This window comes from Diaphorina citri, unplaced genomic scaffold, assembly GCF_000475195.1.
Source record: "Diaphorina citri unplaced genomic scaffold, Diaci psyllid genome assembly version 1.1 scaffold878, whole genome shotgun sequence".
Taxonomy (NCBI): Eukaryota; Metazoa; Arthropoda; class Insecta; order Hemiptera; family Psyllidae; genus Diaphorina; species Diaphorina citri.
Window position 1 is genome coordinate 93,327 of NW_007378310.1, and position 18,114 is coordinate 111,440.

The window sequence follows — 18,114 nt, forward strand, 5'->3', positions numbered from 1 at the left end:
CTTTTAAATTATTTCTGGTTCCAAACTTCATTCAAGTTTTTTGAGACAAGGTACAGACTAACTTGCGGCCGGCCCTTAAAAAATCTTATTCTTTTAAATTATTTCTGGTTCCAAACTTCATTCAAGTTTTTTGAGACAAGGTACAGACTTGGAAATCTTTGTAGGTAATGGTGACTTAATCGCAGTCAGTAACAACAATGTTGTTATGGAGCTTCATAAAGTTGCTTCTTGATGTACCTAGGTACCTACTTGTTTTCATACCTATGATAATAATGCTCAATTTTAATTTGAAATTCAAGTCATCATCAGTTGTTGAACCATTAAAATTGAAACTTTTTTTAGAATAAAAATAATTAAAATATTTATTGATGTTAATGATGGGCTTATCGAAGTTCATTTATTTTTTAAAGATTCTTTCAGAATGTACAATGCTATGGGAAAAATTCTAATAAAATAATTTTAAGCACTTTCTATGCAAATAGAATACTTATGCATAGTATCTGATATTATTTTTTATTGTTATGTGGTAAATGCTAATGATATTTTCCTGGAAATGAGAAATTTACTTTAACAAGAAAATATTTGACCTACATAGATGCACAATGGTGTGCATTATTATAAAATACCTGTTATGGATTTTGAAAGACTGTCTCAACAAATAATTGAAATCATAAATAACACATCTACTTGTCATCATCATTTACAGTATTTACATCTGCTTGTCATCATCATTGTAAATACTCAAAATCAAAGTCATCAACTCATCACACAATGAAGTAAAACACATTAAAAAACTCATAATGCCTGCCGAACCTTATGAGGAAAAAATGAGCATTTAGCACTTCACTTTTACTAAATCACTAATTAGGTATGTTTTCGCAAATGCATCACAACACTGTGTAAAACTGTTGCACACGTATGTTGTAAGGTCAATACATACAGACTACAGAGGTACCTACACCTACAGAGGTTGATACAGAGTGGTAACTTTCAGTGTGGGGAAAAATAAAATACCTAAGTATGGGGAAAATTCATGCAAAAATGGTTTTTGTCCATTTAGGTATAAGCATGTTAAATTCACCAGTTTCCCTAGAATCACTGTTGTAGACTTATAAATATACATAACTACCTACATTTCAAAAAATAAGAAGAGAAGTATGCGTGGTTGGTGTTTGGATGGGAGTGTAAAACTGTTGCACACGTATGTTGTAAGGTCAATACATACAGACTACAGAGGTACCTATACCTACAGAGGTTGATACAGAGTGGTAACTTTCACTGTGGGGAAAAATAAAATATATACCTAAGTATGGGGAAAATTCATGCAGAAATGGTTTTTGTCCATTTAGGTATAGCATGTTAAATTCACCAGTTTCCCTAGAATGACTGTTGTAGACTTATAAATATACATAACTACCTACATTTCAAAAAATAAGAAGAGAAGTATGCGTGGTTGGTGTTTGGATGGGTGAAGGTCTGTGTGCGTTTCCATTCACTTGACATCGGCTGATCGGCACACACCGATTAGGCTAAGCCAAGAGCCTGCTATGACCATAGCAGTTAAAGGGCTACTTCTCATTAAAAAAAAAAAAAACTCATTTAACTTGATGAGCTCATAACTCATCTACCTATCTACCTAGTACCTATGTACTTATTGAGAGGTAAGTATTATTATGCTATTGGTACCTACCTATTCCAAGTTAGTTGCACAGTAGTGCATTCACAGTTAACTGGTGGTTTTCGGCCTTTTGACCAAGATCAAAGTTTAGTTGAGCGCTTAAAAGAAAAAGAAAGAAAAAAAAAAAAAATAGTTGAGCGGATTTGATAGGGCTTATTTAGATATAATTTAAAAAGGCTGATTTAAAAAACGCAAGTTTATCTTGCATTATAGCTGTATTTTCGGACCTAATTTTGATTCCATTAAGGATGTATGAATTGTGAACCTCAACACCCTGGCTGCCAATCTGCCAATGCAAATTCTATGGTGTTCACCCACAGGCCCCGATGTATGAAATTATGAAAACATCTCCCTCAACATGAGAGACAGACTTAATTCTTGGAAATTTTTCATAAAAATAAATAAATTAAATGAAAATAGTAATATTTCACTCAGAGGACCGTCTTTCAGTTTATCAGTTAGCAATTGAAAATACATAACCGGCCTGTGGCAGCAAGTCTGGTCGCGCTGTTACGCCCAAAGAGGAATCTCCTTGGTGAAATCAAAATTTGGTCCGATAGTAAAATACAATACAACTTATCCGATAAGATATCACAGTGTTGAACTTGGTACTTTTATTGTGTTGTGTATCATGTGAGTTGTTGTGCCGGTGAAAATGTTCCCAGTACTTGTTTTTCCTTCTTCATGAATATTTTTTACAATGTAAGTACCCATCCACTTTTTATTTATTTGAATTTCTTAGATTTCACTATTATACCGGCTGATTTTTATTTATTTTTATTATTTTTTTTTGTAGCAATTGAAATTAATGTCACATATTGGACTTACTCTTAAATTAGAATTTTTTAATTCATCTGTCATATAAGCGCCAAGTTGTGGATTCGATTTCCGCCTGAAGCGAACTTTATCCTAAACAGACGTTCTCAGAACGGAACGGCTGCCTTTTTCCTATCCTGTCCTCCTTTTCTCTTCGATTGCGGGAAGATAAGACCACAGTTGTTACAGTTCCCTCTTTCAAACCTTTTTTTATACCTACCGTGTTTTTGCCCATTGACTTTTCTTTCCAGAGTACCTTTGAACTTGTTTTGGCAAAGTTGAGTAGTTCTGCACAGCGTCAAATGTAAGGTCGTATTCACCATCAGTTTGGAAAACACCAAAGACCACAAAATGTTATTTATGTTTACCAATATGAAGCTCTCTTTGTTTCAAGTAAGTAATTTGGTTATGGTTATAAGTTTTAATGTATTTAGTTGCCATCTACCATATGCTATCGACTTGTGACAACTTCTGAAATAATTTCTACAAATTCCTGTAATAGAGAATTTATTTTGATCCAGACGAATGGAAACAGCGTTAATTTTCTAATGTTGTTGTCGTTTTAGCGCCTTTAGCTTTCGCCGAATGGCAATAGCAGAATAAAGATATATTTTTGCATCTGCTATACACCGGGGTGATGGTCTCTAGCTCTATTAGCCATGTTAAAGTGGCTGGCTCGTCCTGAACCGCAGTCAACCATCGTGAGGACTTGTGCTTGGTCTTTAAAAGCAGTCTTTGGTCTTTAATTTTCTAATGTCCAAGTACAGCATGTTCAATTGCTCATATAAAGAGTAAGGATACTTAAGATTACCTTACCTCAGTTAGTCAGTTGTTGTCTTGTGTTTCTTCTTCCACAGGGACTGCTTGAAAAGAGCTCAGCCAGCTACTTCCTGCTCTGTGCACTACTATCCTTCATTTTCATCATTCGCTACAGAAGGAGACACTACTACAGGGTGGCCTCCAAGTTGAAGGGGCCTCCTCAGTGGCCTCTCATTGGGGCCGCCAAGTTATACGCCAACAAGGTTTCTGATCTGCATGAGTATCACTTCCACTTTAGGTGAGACTCGCAGAAAATCGTCTCCGGGTGGTATCAAAATACTTTGAGATCCTTTCTATACCACCAAATGGCACCGATTAACGGTGGGACACATATAGTCGCACCGAGCCCGGGCCCGGGCCAACATATGGCCGAGTGTTGGACATACACGTATGTACTAGGGCGAGAAAGAAGAACTAGGCACCGTCGTGGTGTTCACAGACTAAGCGGTGTCCGCCCCGAGTTCGTATCGCCACAACGACCGGTCACAGATTAGTTCAGTTAATCAGTTTACTTTCTGACGGTGACGGTACGGCCCGTGAAACATGTAGAATGTAGAGCAAAAAACTTATTGAAGAAGTGCGGAAATTCCCTGTTCTACACGACCGTCATTATCTCTTTCTTTCTCTTTTCTAGATCGCCGACCGGTCACAGTTTAGTTCAGTTAATCAGTTTACTTTCTGACGGTGACGGTACGGCCCGTGAAACATGTAGAGCAAAAAACTTATTGAAGAAGTGCGGAAATTCCCTGTTCTACACGACCGTCATTATCTCTTTCTTTCTCTTTTCTAGATCGATTGGGGAGCGGTTGGTACAATGTTTCTACGCAGACTTTTTCTTAATTTTCACTCTGGACGCAAACACTGTAAATTTCGTTCTTAACAAAATTTTGCGAAAGGCAGAGATGTATCGGATAGTATCAAATCTGTTTCGAGATGGTGTACTGGGCTTATCCTCAGTAGAAAAATGGCGAATAGATAGGAAAATGATCGCCCCTAGTTTCCACTATTCCGTGGTCAAAACCTACATCTGCATATTCTTCGGAAAATGATCGCCCCTAGTTTCCACTATTCCGTGGTCAAAACCTACATCTGCATATTCTTCGAGGAGACCAATATTCTTGTGGACAAATTTCGGCCTCTCATGGAGAAAGGAGAAAGTTTCTATCCCGGGACAATGCTCAACTTGGCAACATTTGACATGGTTATCAGAAGTACACTGGGGGAGAATCCCGAAGCTCAGGAGTTCAATGATCATCCAGTAATCAAAGCCATGATGGGGATGCTAGAAGTACGTTATTTATTTTTAGCTACCTTTGTTTTCCCTTTTCACCATGCTGTTCAATTCAATCAAAGCCATGATGGGGATGCTAGAAGTACGTTATTTATTTTTAGCTACCTTTGTTTTCCCTTTTCACCATGCTGTTCAATTCAAAAGTTCAATTCAAAATATTTGAGAATTTATGTTCTTACTGTGCACGTGCGCTGACCAACATTCAAATGTGGCGCAGAGTTATTGAGTTTATTGTTATAAATTTAGGGGGAATCAGCAATTGGAAAAGTTCCAAACATTTATTTGAGTAACAACCCAAACATCATACATATATATATATTCCTCTATTTCAGTCTGCCCAAAATAGGCTTCTTAACCCGATACTGATGTCCGACAATGTATGCAAGCTCCTGGGGTATAACAAAGCTGAAAATGAGCTCCAAGAGGTGATCCGAGGATACAGCAGGAACATCGTGAGACAAATTGCAGCATCAAACACTTCTGACAACACTATGAGTTTTGCTCGACACATGATGACCAATAATATTGACGAAGAGGATCTAGTCACACAGATTATCAATGTGATTTTCGCGGGTACAGACACCACGAAGACGGCTAACTTTGCGGTGCTTCTCATGTTGGCTTTACATCCGGAGGTTCAAGACAAGGTAGGGACTGTAGGGAACCCTATATTGAGATGACATTTTGGTTCGCGGGTCCAATAAATTGTAAATTGAGAATAGCAGTGGAGTGGAATCATCTGTGGACTACGCCTATGGAGCTGGTGTCTTCAGATGTCCAAATATTTCAAAGACATTGATTCGCGAGCATTTGAAGAGAACAGGCAGAAGATGTTGATGATTTAGTACAGTATCTTCGAAGGACATCACTGTATGTTATTGATTAAATTATTGCACCTAGTCAAGAAAATCAATGAATTCTTTAGAGTCACAAGACTCACAAGAGTGACCCCCCTCAATTTCAGATACATAGGTATTGTTGATTTTTTAAGTTTAATCGTAGGTGTAGAATATAAAAGACTGATTCTTAGAGCAGAATTTTCTGTGAAGCTATTTCACAACACCTTAGTCAATGATTCCTTTCGTGTCCTCTCGATCTCTCATGATATTCGAGGCCATTTTCATCCTAATGAATATACTTTTGGCTTTCTTTTACACAGGCATATGAAGAAGTGATATCAATATTGGGTACTGACAAGACCAAGGAACCATCTTATGAAGACCTTCAGAATATGAGATATGTGGAAATGATCATCAAGGAATCACTCAGACTCACTGACAAGACCAAGGAACCATCTTATGAAGACCTTCAGAATATGAGATATGTGGAAATGATCATCAAGGAATCGTGCGCTGACCAACATTCAAATGTGGCGCAGAGTTATTGAGTTTATTGTTATAAATTTAGGGGGAATCAGCAATTGAAAAAGTTCCAAACATCTATTTGAGTAACAACCCAAACATCATACATATACATATATATATATTCCTCTATTTCAGTCTGCCCAAAATAGGCTTCTTAACCCGATACTGATGTCCGACAATGTATGCAAGCTCCTGGGGTATAACAAAGCTGAAAATGAGCTCCAAGAGGTGATCCGAGGATACAGCAGGAACATCGTGAGACAAATTGCAGCATCAAACACTTCTGACAACACTATGAGTTTTGCTCGTCACATGATGACCAATAATATTGACGAAGAGGATCTAGTCACACAGATCATCAATGTGATTTTCGCGGGTACAGACACCACGAAGACGGCTAACTTTGCGGTGCTTCTCATGTTGGCTTTACATCCGGAGGTTCAAGACAAGGTAGGGACTGTAGGGAACCCTATATTGAGATGACATTTTGGTTCGCGGGTCCAATAAATTGTAAATTGAGAATAGCAGTGGAGTGGAATCATCTGTGGACTACGCCTATGGAGCTGGTGTCTTCAGATGTCCAAATATTTCAAAGACATAGAATAGCAGTGGAGTGGAATCATCTGTGGACTACGCCTATGGAGCTGGTGTCTTCAGATGTCCAAATATTTCAAAGACATTCAATAAATTGAGAATAGCAGTGGAGTGGAATCATCTGTGAACTACGCCTATGGAGCTGGTGTCTTCAGATGTCCAAATATTTCAAAGACATTGATTCGCGAGCATTTGAAGAGAACAGGCAGAAGATGTTGATGATTTAGTACAGTATCTTCGAAGGACATCACTGTATGTTATTGATTAAATTATTGCACCTAGTCAAGAAAATCAATGAATTCTTTAGAGTCACAAGACTCACAAGAGTGACCCCCCTCAATTTCAGATACATAGGTATTGTTGATTTTTTAAGTTTAATCTGTAGGTGTAGAATATAAAAGACTGATTTTAGAGCAGACTCAATTTCAGATACATAGGTATTGTTGATTTTTTAAGTTTAATCTGTAGGTGTAGAATATAAAAGACTGATTTTAGAGCAGAATTTTCTGTGAAGCTATTTCACAACACCTTAGTCAATGATTCCTTTCGTGTCCTCTCGATCTCTCATGATATTCGAGGCCATTTTCATCCTAATGATAATGAATATACTTTTGGCTTTCTTTTACACAGGCATATGAAGAAGTGATATCAATATTGGGTACTGACAAGACCAAGGAACCATCTTATGAAGACCTCCAGAATATGAGATATGTGGAAATGATCATCAAGGAATCACTCAGACTTTATCCTCCTGTACCAGTAGTGGGTCGTCAGATCATTACTGATCATGAAACATTCGAAGATTTGAAATTACCTCGAGGTGAGTAGAAGTTTTCCCTTTCTCATCATTATGGATCTTCACAAACTTACCGCGGCTTTCATCAAGATGAATAGAAGTTGTTTTCCTGCTGAATACTCTGAATAGGTATTAGTAAAGCAGAGTGTAAACTGTAGGAGTGAGGCCAATTCACAATCAAAAAACCTTGGAGATATTGTTTGATAAAGAATAAGAGGGGGATGGAACACCTTCAGATTCGAAGACTTGCAGGATTGTACGACCTACGTCCTGATGAATAGGAATTAGTAAAGCAGAGTGTAAACTATAGGAGTGAGGCCAATTCACAATCAAAAAACCTTGGAGATATTGTTTGGTAAAGAATAAGAGGGGGATGGGACACCTTCAGATTCGAAGACTTGCAGGATTGTACGACCTACGAAATGGATATTTTAAGTATGGGAAATTCCTAAAACAAGAGAGCTGATTTTATTAAGGTTTGCAGGCCAATTTCCATCGTTTTCAGCTCCTCCTTTATATGTTTTCATTTTTTCAGGAGCTGGTATGGTTGTCAATGTTTACACAATACACCGAGATCCAGTTTACTATCCTGACCCAAACAAATTCGATCCAGATAGATTTTTACCCGGAGAAGCCGCCAAGAAAAAAATAAAAGCCACAAGGAAAATACAGCCCATGTATGAACTGGTAATAAATAATGATAATTTCTTATCTCATTGTATGGAAATAAAATATTATACCTATGACAGGGTTCATGTCTATTTTTCTTCTTCTTTCTTTCTGTCTTTAAAAAGGTTGCATACAGGGAACTGTAACTGCTAAGGTCTTATCCATGGTTGCAGTCGTTTTATAAAATAATAAAATTATAAATGAGTTTTTAGAATAGCCTTTCCTTGTGGAAAATTAGTTGAGCTATACAAACGGATAACGCCATATTAGATCTCAAAAAACTTCTGAGGTTTTGTCTTCAGGAGCTCCCACACCACCTAGTTTTAACTTTTTAAACTAAATTTCTATTTAAACTAAATTATAAAAAATAAAAGCCACAAGGAAAATACAGCCCATGTATGAACTGGTAATAAATAAATTTCTTATCTCATTGTATGGAAAAAAATACTTATTATACCTATGACAGGGTTCATGTCTATTTTTCTTCTTCTTTCTTTAAAGAGGTTGCATACAGGGAACTGTAACTGCTAAGGTCTTATCGTCGAGAAAGCGAAGTGAGAACGCAACAAGATCTCAAACACTCTAAGTAAGAGCACTTGAAATTTTACTTCATAGAACTTTGGGGGCTTGGCCTATTCGAATTCTTTCCATATTTGAGCAGAACGCCTTTGGAATAGTCTTCTGGTGGATATTTGAGAACGCAACAAGATCTCAAACACTCTAAGTAAGAGCACTTGAAATTCTACTTCATAGAACTTTGGGGGCTTGGCCTATTCGAATTCTTTCCATATTTGAGCAGAACGCCTTTGGAATAGTCTTCTGGTGGATATTAGTACTTCATAGAACTTTGGGGGCTTGGCCTATTCGAATTCTTTCCATATTTGAGCAGAACGCCTTTGGAATAGTCTTCTGGTGGATATTATTATAAACACCCTTTCCACTGACGGCTTTTTAAAGTGCTTGTTGGGAGTATTTTCATAATGTCCACTAAGTGAAAAGCTTGGAGTTTAATAATTATTCATTTATCCATATATACCTTAAGTAAGAGGAAGAAAAAAAAATCAAAATAAATTCTCAGTAGATGATAATGTAAAAGGAAGTAAATTATACCAAATTGACTTTTTTTTTTTTCATATTTATGAATATGTAACTACCTATATGTTTGTAACTCCAGGAAATCCATAAATCCCGGATTAGGGAAAAATGTTCAGAGTAGGTAATTATTTTGTTAGTTTTCGTTTTGCATTGATATATGATCTGTTTAGTTTTACAACCCTATTGTTTTTATCTTTGGCACTATTTAATCTTTCTCGAGTTTTTCGGCTGTCGATTTGCCCCGGTGGATTTAATTGAGAAGACTGTCAATCGAATAAAATTATCTAGATAAACTTGCCATTTAGAATAGGGTTTTTACTCCAAGAGGACAAATCATGAAACAAAATACAGGTATGTCTACGTATCATAATATAATATATGTTCTCGGAAAGGATTTCTTTCTTCCATCGATCCTATCCTTCTTCTCTCTTCTGTTTCGGGATGTCTACGTATCATAATATAATATATGTTCTCGGAAAGGATTTCTTTCTTCCATCGATCCTATCCTTCTTCTCTCTTCTGTTTCGGGACGATAAGACCTCAGCAGATAGGCAGGGTTGAATGGTAGAGTTTGCCCCAGGCAATAATTTTGCCCTTTGTAATTTCTTGTATTTGTTTGCATTAAATAACTAGTAAAAAGTCTAAATAAATAAATACATTTACGTCATTTGATGCACTTTTGCAAATTTATTATTTATAAAGTTTGTTTTGTACTTAGCTATATCTTAACCTTCAATTAAAGGTTTATTTTATATATGTATTAGTACTTTTATCTAATCATTATTAATCAAGTTGAACTTATTTTCTTTCCAGCCGCAGCGAGCTATTAAACTAGATTTCAAAATAGGATCGTTCTGTACACCGCCAATCTCAAAGAGTCAAAGCAACAATCAGCAACACTTTGCAAGAAAATACTATAAACACAATGTTTTTCATACCGGTAAATAATGGAATTTTTACTTAAGTTGTGGTTCAAGTTTTTCAAACATTATCATAGGTTTTGAAACATTAGTAGCTATTAAACATACATTTGATAGGTTACTTGTGTATATCAGATCTTGGGGGCTTGTAGGAAATCCTGAATGCTCCAATGGAGCAGTTGTAAATGGGTAAAAACTATAAATAAATGGTCGATTCCTACGTAAAAAGTTGGGAAAAATCCAAATCTGAGGTCAAAACTCCGAAAAAATAACTGTAAAAGGTCGGGTAACACTTTGCAAGAAAATACTATAAACACACAATGCTTTTCATGCCGGTAAATAATGGAATTTTTACTCAAGTTGTGGTTCAAGTTTTTCAAACATTATCATATGATAATGTTTGAAAACCTATATAGGTTTTGAAACATTAGTAGCTATTAAACATACATTTGATAGGTTACTTGTGTATATCAGATGTTGGGGGCTTGTAGAAAATCCTGAATGCTCCAATGGAGCAGTTGTAAATGGGTAAAAATTATAAATTAATGGTCGATTTCTATGTAAAAAGTTGGGAAAAATCCAAATCTGAGGTCAAAAATCCGAAAAAATAACTGTAAAAGGTCGAAAATTCAATTTTTATTTTCCCTATGTAAAAAGTTGGGAAAAATCCAAATCTGAGGTCAAAACTCCGAAAAAATAACTGTAAAAGGTCGAAAATTCATTTTTAGTGAAAAATCCAAATCTGAGGTCAAAACTCCGAAAAAATAACTGTAAAAGGTCGAAAATTCAATTTTCATTTTCCGTTCTAATGAAAGAGTTCAAAGATGTGAAAAAATAACTGTAAAAGGTCGAAAATTCAATTTTTATTTTCCGTTCTAATGAAAGAGTTCAAATATGTGTGACGTCAATACGCAGTTGTTTTTTTTCGTCCGTTAGGTAGCGCCACTATGCAAGCGCGCTAGCGGAGGAGCAGAAAGAACTGTGCAGAAAAACGTATGCGCACAAACACATTAATGCGTTGCCTGCGAGGGAGCTTTGCTCGGGACATTTGATGTGACGTCATCGCCTACGGGAGCGTATGCCGTGACGTCAAAGTTCACGATTTACCGCCATTTTTTTAATCTGATTTATATCGGGATCTAGAAGTCGTAGAAGGAAAAGAAAAATTCCGTTGGTCCTCATATTTCCTGCTCTATGACTTTGAAACATCACCCAAGTAAGCGCAACTCATCTATTGCTCCATCCGTGTGTATCATCGGATCATCCATATACGTATATTCTTCGGCAAATAGGTACGAGGGTTTTTGAGGGGTATACCTAAAAAACTGATTACACAAAATTCAACTGATTGGTCATAAGGAGTGCGAAAATTAGCTGACTGACCTTAAGGCAATATATCCGTGTGTATCATCCATATACATATATTCTTCGGCAAATAGGTACGAGGGTTTTTGAGTGTGGGTGGGAGTCAAATCTATTCTTTGAAGTTATTGGTACGTATCTCTACCTCTACTGTATTTTTAAAATTATTTCAAGTATAGGTAGTTGGGTGGAAGAGCTCCTCCAGGAGAAACCTGCCACTTGAAAGAAAGCCATTAAAAAAGTATGCACCAAGTATCTTAACCTCCAAATAAAGATTTATTAGTTTATTTAACTAGGTATTTATAATGGCACTAAAACACAGCTGCATAAAATAGTTGGTTTGTTTTTTGCTTTACAATCTTTACATCTGATTTTCCTCTTTTACAGAGTCTATTCACAGTCAGTTACTTTCTTGTCTGCGCTATAGTATTCCTCTATTGCATCATTCGCTACAGAAGAAGACACTTCTACAAAGTGGCTTTTAACTAGGTAGGTACTTATAATGGCACTGAAACACGCCTGCATAAAATAGTTGGTTTGCTTTTTGTTTTACAATCTTTAGGTACATCTAATTTTCCTCTATTACAGAGTCTGTTCACAGTCAGTTACTTTCTTGTCTGCGCTATAGTATTCCTCTATTGCATCATTCGCTACAGAAGAAGACACTTCTACAAAGTGGCTTCTAAGTTGAAGGGACCTCCTCAGTGGCCTTTTATAGGGGCTGGAAAATTGTTCGGCAATCATCCGTCCGATCTGCATGAACATTTCTTCCAATTTAGGTGAGAGTGGGAAGTGTCATGGAATTGTGTTGGTTACCTTCATACATAATTTATTATAGAGAGATATTCTACAGTTTTCTTCTTGTTCTTTAAATAAAATAATAGAAAGTAAAAAAGCTGTACGCGAAAACCCCCTTTATTACAGTGAGTGGCCTATTTGAACTTGATAACAACAGCTAAAAGAGCTTACTAGAAGTCTAGAACTTGGCCATGCTCCTGATGACAAAAGCTTTCTGGTTTACAGGAATTTTCCCTTCCTTTGATAATTGTTGCGTCACGCGTCAATAAAATGGAAGTGGCCTATTTGAACTTGATAACAACAGCTAAAAGAGCTTACTAGAAGTCTAGAACTAGGCCATGCTCCTGATGACAAAAGCTTTCTGGTTTACAGGAATTTTCCCTTCCTGTGATAATTGTTGCGTCACGCGTCAATAAAATGGAGCCACCATTATAATTATGTTGATTCTTTAAAAGATTCTCGATCCGCGGATGGGTAATGTTACTTTGTTTTTATTTTCTAGATCACTTGGAGAGCGGTTAGCACAAACTTCCTACGTTGAATATTTCTTCATTCTCTGCTTGGATGCGAGCGCCACTAATTTTGCGCTCACTAAAATCCTGGAAAAGATCGAAATTTTATCCATATTGTCAGCTCTGTTTCGAGATGGTGTATTGGGATTTTCACCACTAGAGAAATGGCGAGCGGATAGGAAAATGCTCGCACCTAGTTTTCACCTTTCACTGATCAAGACCTACATCTGCATATTCTTCGAGGAAACCAATATTCTTGTGGACAAATTTCGGCCTCTCATGGAGAAAGGAGAAAGTTTCTATCCCGGGACAATGCTCAACTTGGCAACATTTGACATGGTTATCAGAAGTACACTGGGGGAGAATCCCAAAGCTCAGGAGTTCAATGATCATCCTGTAGTTGAAGCCATGAATAAAATTACAGAAGTGCGTTTCTTTTCTAGAGTTCTTTGCTCCACGTCTAAAAGAATGAAGCCATGAATAAAATTACAGAAGTGCGTTTCTTTTCTAGAGTTCTTTGCTCCACGTCTAAAAGAAGGCATTAGTTTTATGTAAGACAGCTAGAAAATCGGTTTACTTATTTAGAATGAATTCCAAATCAGTTTTTCAGCAGTGGGCAGTGGGATTATAATGCTTTAAATAAACTCCAAATATCAAGCAACATACTCGTAACTTTTAAATGAATAATTTAGCTTTTGGGTGACAATTATATGTCCTTCTCTTTTATAGGTATGTCTTGTTATATGTCCATTTTCTTGTTAGTTATATGTTATATTTAGCTTTTGGGCAATAAAAAAATACCGGAGTAGATGACAATTATATGTCCTTCTCTTTTTATATGTCTTGTTATATGTCCATTTTCTTGTTAGTTATATGTTATATAGACATAATTATATGTCTATTTTCAGTCCATCCATAAAAGGATAACAAACCCATGGCTAGTAGTCGACATAATAAGCTATCTGATGGGATATAAAAAGGCCGAGGCAATGCATGAAGACGTCATCCGCAAATACAGCAGGAACATTGTGAAACAACTTGCAGTATCGAATTCCTATCACAGCACTATGAGTTTTGCTAGACACATGATGACCAATAATATTGACGAAGAGGATCTAGTCACACAGATCATCAATGTGATTTTCGCAGGTACAGACACCACGAAGACGGCTAACTTTGCGGTACTTCTCATGTTGGCTTTACACCCGGAGGTTCAAGAGAAGGTAGGGATTGTAGGAAACTTTGGTTTGCTAGAAATTTGGATGACACTTTGGTTTGCTAGAACCGAACATGATGACCAATAATATTGACGAAGAGGATCTAGTCACACAGATCATCAATGTGATTTTCGCGGGTACCGACACCACGAAGACGGCTAACTTTGCGGTGCTTCTCATGTTGGCTTTACACCCGGAGGTTCAAGACAAGGTAGGGATTGTAGGAAACTTTGGTTTGCTAGAAAATTTGGATGACACTTTGGTTTGCTAGAACCGAGAGCCCCATTTTTTTTTCATTTTTCAAACATAGCAAAGGTGCTCTCATTTATTTTTAAATAAGTACAATAAACAAGAATACAACACATTAGGAACAAACATAAGGTGGTGGTGGTGGTGATGATGATATGATCTCTTACGACCTCAAAGGGCAATTTTTTTGCGTCAAAATTATAACAAAAAAGACTTTTGGTCTTCTCTCATACAGGCATATGAAGAAGTGATATCAATACTGGGTACTGACAAGACCAAGGAACCATCCTATGAAGACCTCCAGAATATGAGATATGTGGAAATGATCATCAAGGAATCACTCAGACTTTATCTGATGATGATGATGATGATATGATCCTTTACGACCTCAAAGGGCAATTTTTTGCGTCAAAATTATAACAAAAAAGACTTTGGGTCTTCTCTCATACAGGCATATGAAGAAGTGATATCAATACTGGGTACTGACAAGACCAAGGAACCATCTTATGAAGACCTCCAGAATATGAGATATTTGGAAATGATCATCAAGGAATCACTCAGACTTTATCCTCCTGTACCAATAGTGGCACGACAGATCTTTACGGACCATGAAATATTCGAAGACGTGGAATTACCTCGGGGTGAGTAAAAGTTTCGCTATGAATGTTATGAATGGTTTTCAGGCTGATTTTCTTTTCATTTTGTTGACCAGTGCTTCGAGAACGATTTGGTTGGAATATTCAATTCAAAAGTTAAATATTCAATGAAAATGCTAACTTTGTTGAGATTAGAAAAGCAAAATGTACACTTGAAGGCAATTCTTTTGTCCTATTTTCAGGAACTTTAATGGTTGTCAACGTTTACACAATACACCGAGATCCAGTTTACTATCCTGACCCAAACAAATTTGATCCAGATAGATTTTTACCCGGACCACCACCTTATGTTTGTTTGTTTGTTTGTTTGTTTGTTTGTTATTTAAAAATAAATGAGAGCACCTTTGCTATGTTTGAAAAAAAAATTAATGTTTCTTGTTTATATTGCTCGAATAAGACTAAAAAGTCTCTTTACCCCTGTTCCCTGAAAACTCATCAAAGATAATTCCATTCAAAGTGAAATAGGGCTCGGTTCTAGCAAACCAAAGTGTCATCCAAATTTCTAGCAAACCAAAGTTTCCTACAATCCCTACCTTCTCTTGAACCTCCGGGTGTAAAGTTGCGATTTCATCGTATGTAAATACTTAAATAGTTGTGTGTTTTTCCCGTCAACCAACTACATACATAGTATCTATGTATCCCGTGAATATCAGATGGAACAAGCATATGCATACGCGTATACGACCTTTTGATCTTCCTTAGCACAATCTACATTTATCTAGCTATTCAGGGCCGTATCCAAATTTTCGAAGTCCACGCCATAGTTGAGGAAGCCCAAAGGGAGGCCCGGCCCCCCTAAATAAGACCTGCAGATTAGATTCAGTTAGTATGTATGTACTTGCCTAGATACAAGATACATACCATTAATTTTTACGGAACAACCTAAATGCTGCTCCTTTTTACTTTCCTTATCCTATAGGAAGGAAAGTAATGTAATCGGGTCAAATTTTCGATGGTCAGTTTTTAGTGTCAAAACACGTTTTGAGGTCCCCAGAGCCTAAATCCTAAGTTTCAGCCATTGGTCCGTGTGTGTGTGTCTGTCTGTAAACAAAATATCTCGAGAACGGTAAGAGCTAGAGACTTGGTCGATGATACTTTAGTTTGTAGGATTTTTAATGAAAGGACATCACCTAATGATACTAAACCTAATCAAGAAATTCTTTAGGCTGACAAATGTGAAAACACTTTATTTTGTCGATGATACTTTAGTTTGTAGGATTTTTAATGAAAGGACATCACCTAATGATACTAAACCTAATCAAGAAATTCTTTAGGCTGACAAATGTGAAAATGTTATTAGTTATTATTCTTTTACACAGGCATATGAAGAAGTGATATCAATACTGGGTACTGACAAGACCAAGGAACCATCTTATGAAGACCTCCAGAATATGAGATATGTGTTCATTATTCTTTTACACAGGCATATGAAGAAGTGATATCAATACTGGGCACTGACAAGACCAAGGAACCATCCTATGAAGACCTCCAGAATATGAGATATGTGGAAATGATCATCAAGGAATCACTCAGACTTTATCCTCCTGTACCAGTAGTGGGTCGTCAGATCATTACTGATGAAATATACGAAGGCGAAGATTTGGAACTACCTCGGGGTAAGTAAAATAGAGGGTTGTGGTTGTGGCTGTCTCAATAAGGTTTTGTCTTTAGGAATTGATGAAGTAAAACTTTGGTGAGCTGTGATTTGGAACAATATTCAACAAAATCTTTGTTTTGCCATAACTTTCGAACCGTTTGTCCGATATTGATTAAATTTAATTTGGACCTACCTATTTTCTGAAATTTTTACAGTTCACTAAACAACTAGTAACCCGCTATTCTTTAATCCGCTTTCCAGGAGCTTCCAGAAGTAAAACTTTGATGAGCTGTGATTTGGAACAATATTCAATAAAATCTTTGTTTTGCCATAACTTTCGAACGGTTTGTACAATTTTGATTAAATTTAGTTTGGACCTACCTATTTTCTGAAATTTTTACAGTTCACTAAACAACTAGTAACCCGCTATTCTTTAATCCGCTTTCCAGGAGCTTCCATGATTGTCAACATTTACACGCTTCACCGAGATGCTACTTACTATCCTGACCCAAACAAATTCGATCCAGATAGATTTTTACCCGGAGAAGCCGCCAAGAGACCAGTAGGATCCTGGGTAGGTATTATAACTTGAACAATAATTGAGAAAATGCTTATAGGGAGTAGCACTGCGAAAGAAAAGGTTTCAAGATTCAAGGGAATCAAGACAGTAGCAGGTCAAATATAGTAAACATCAGAATTGGATAGGATAAGTAAGGAAGTTTTATATATAGTCCCCTTATTTACCATATATTATGTATTGTTTATTTCTTATTCTTGTAAATAAACAGGGCTCTGACCCTTGCTTTATATAAAAAGTGAAAGTACAATAACTTTGTAGTTTAGTTTAAGTACATACCTACCTATACATAAATTTTACGATGAAGTTCCCAAGACATTAGTGTTACCAACAATAATTCAAAAGGAAAATCTGGGATCTTTGTCTCAGAAATCTCAGAATGATATGAAGGATTACTTCGTATTTTCAGTCCATCCAAATAGTCTTGATTTTAAATCATTACATAAAAGTAAAATCAAAAAATCAAATCAAGAATAATAATAAGGTACTGATTTTCTCTAATCAATACGGGCTAAAAAAATTCCCGGACGGACGGACAGCTTGTTATCTTTTCGCACTAAGAGACCAACTTGAGGTTAGTTGCCATTTGGATTAGATCAGTCTAGGTAGATTTGTGACTTGTTAGTTTTTATTGGTGATTTCAAATTAGGTGTGGGTTTATCTGTATAATCTGTCGTTGACGTTTTCAGCAAGGTTATCTTTCCGCACTAAGAGACCAACTTGAGGTTAGTTGCCATTTGGATTAGATCAATCTAGGTAGATTTGTGACTTGTTAGAGTTTTCATTGGTGATTTCAAATTAGGTGTGGGTATATCTGTATCCAATATAAGGAACAATAAAAATAACCAGCATCTGACAGTGTCATCGGAATGGAAATCAGATTTTTGATCTACTATCGCATACTGACGTCATACATCATAAAATGATGTAATGACGTCATAATACAGACGATATTTAATCTTGCAACAATTTAAATACACATTGCAAATGTTCTTAAGGCTGGTATCAGTAGTATTACATGAAATTAGTATTTCTTCACTGTTCTCAATATTTGATATCTGTATCCAATATAAGGAACAATAAAAATAACCAGCATCTGACAGT

General features: G+C 36.4%; 1 protein-coding gene across 1 annotated transcript; it reads left to right on the forward strand.

Moving 5' to 3' along the window:
• The first annotated feature begins 2,022 nt into the window (after positions 1 to 2,022).
• LOC103512739 lies at positions 2,023 to 17,025 on the forward strand. The gene is made up of 20 exons (XM_026826131.1): positions 2,023 to 2,380; positions 2,746 to 2,887; positions 3,352 to 3,551; positions 4,104 to 4,353; positions 4,419 to 4,601; positions 4,937 to 5,251; positions 5,764 to 5,955; positions 6,104 to 6,418; positions 7,193 to 7,382; positions 7,894 to 8,045; positions 9,936 to 10,062; positions 10,334 to 10,377; positions 11,993 to 12,183; positions 12,705 to 13,140; positions 13,623 to 13,799; positions 14,005 to 14,142; positions 14,632 to 14,821; positions 15,019 to 15,125; positions 16,260 to 16,452; positions 16,883 to 17,025. The coding sequence occupies exons 2-20, from the start codon at positions 2,846 to 2,848 to the stop codon at positions 17,023 to 17,025; spliced, it is 3,585 nt and encodes a 1,194-aa protein (XP_026681932.1). The 5' UTR covers positions 2,023 to 2,380; positions 2,746 to 2,845.
• The last annotated feature ends 1,089 nt before the right edge of the window (positions 17,026 to 18,114 follow it).

Coding starts and splice junctions, on each gene's coding strand:
- LOC103512739 (XM_026826131.1), top strand. CDS start 2,846: ATGTTATTTATGTTTACCAATATGAAGCTCTCTTTGTTTCAA. Junction 5,252..5,763: donor ATCCGGAGGTTCAAGACAAG/GTAGGGACTGTA, acceptor TCTTTTACACAG/GCATATGAAGAAGTGATATC. Junction 13,141..13,622: donor CCATGAATAAAATTACAGAA/GTGCGTTTCTTT, acceptor GTCTATTTTCAG/TCCATCCATAAAAGGATAAC.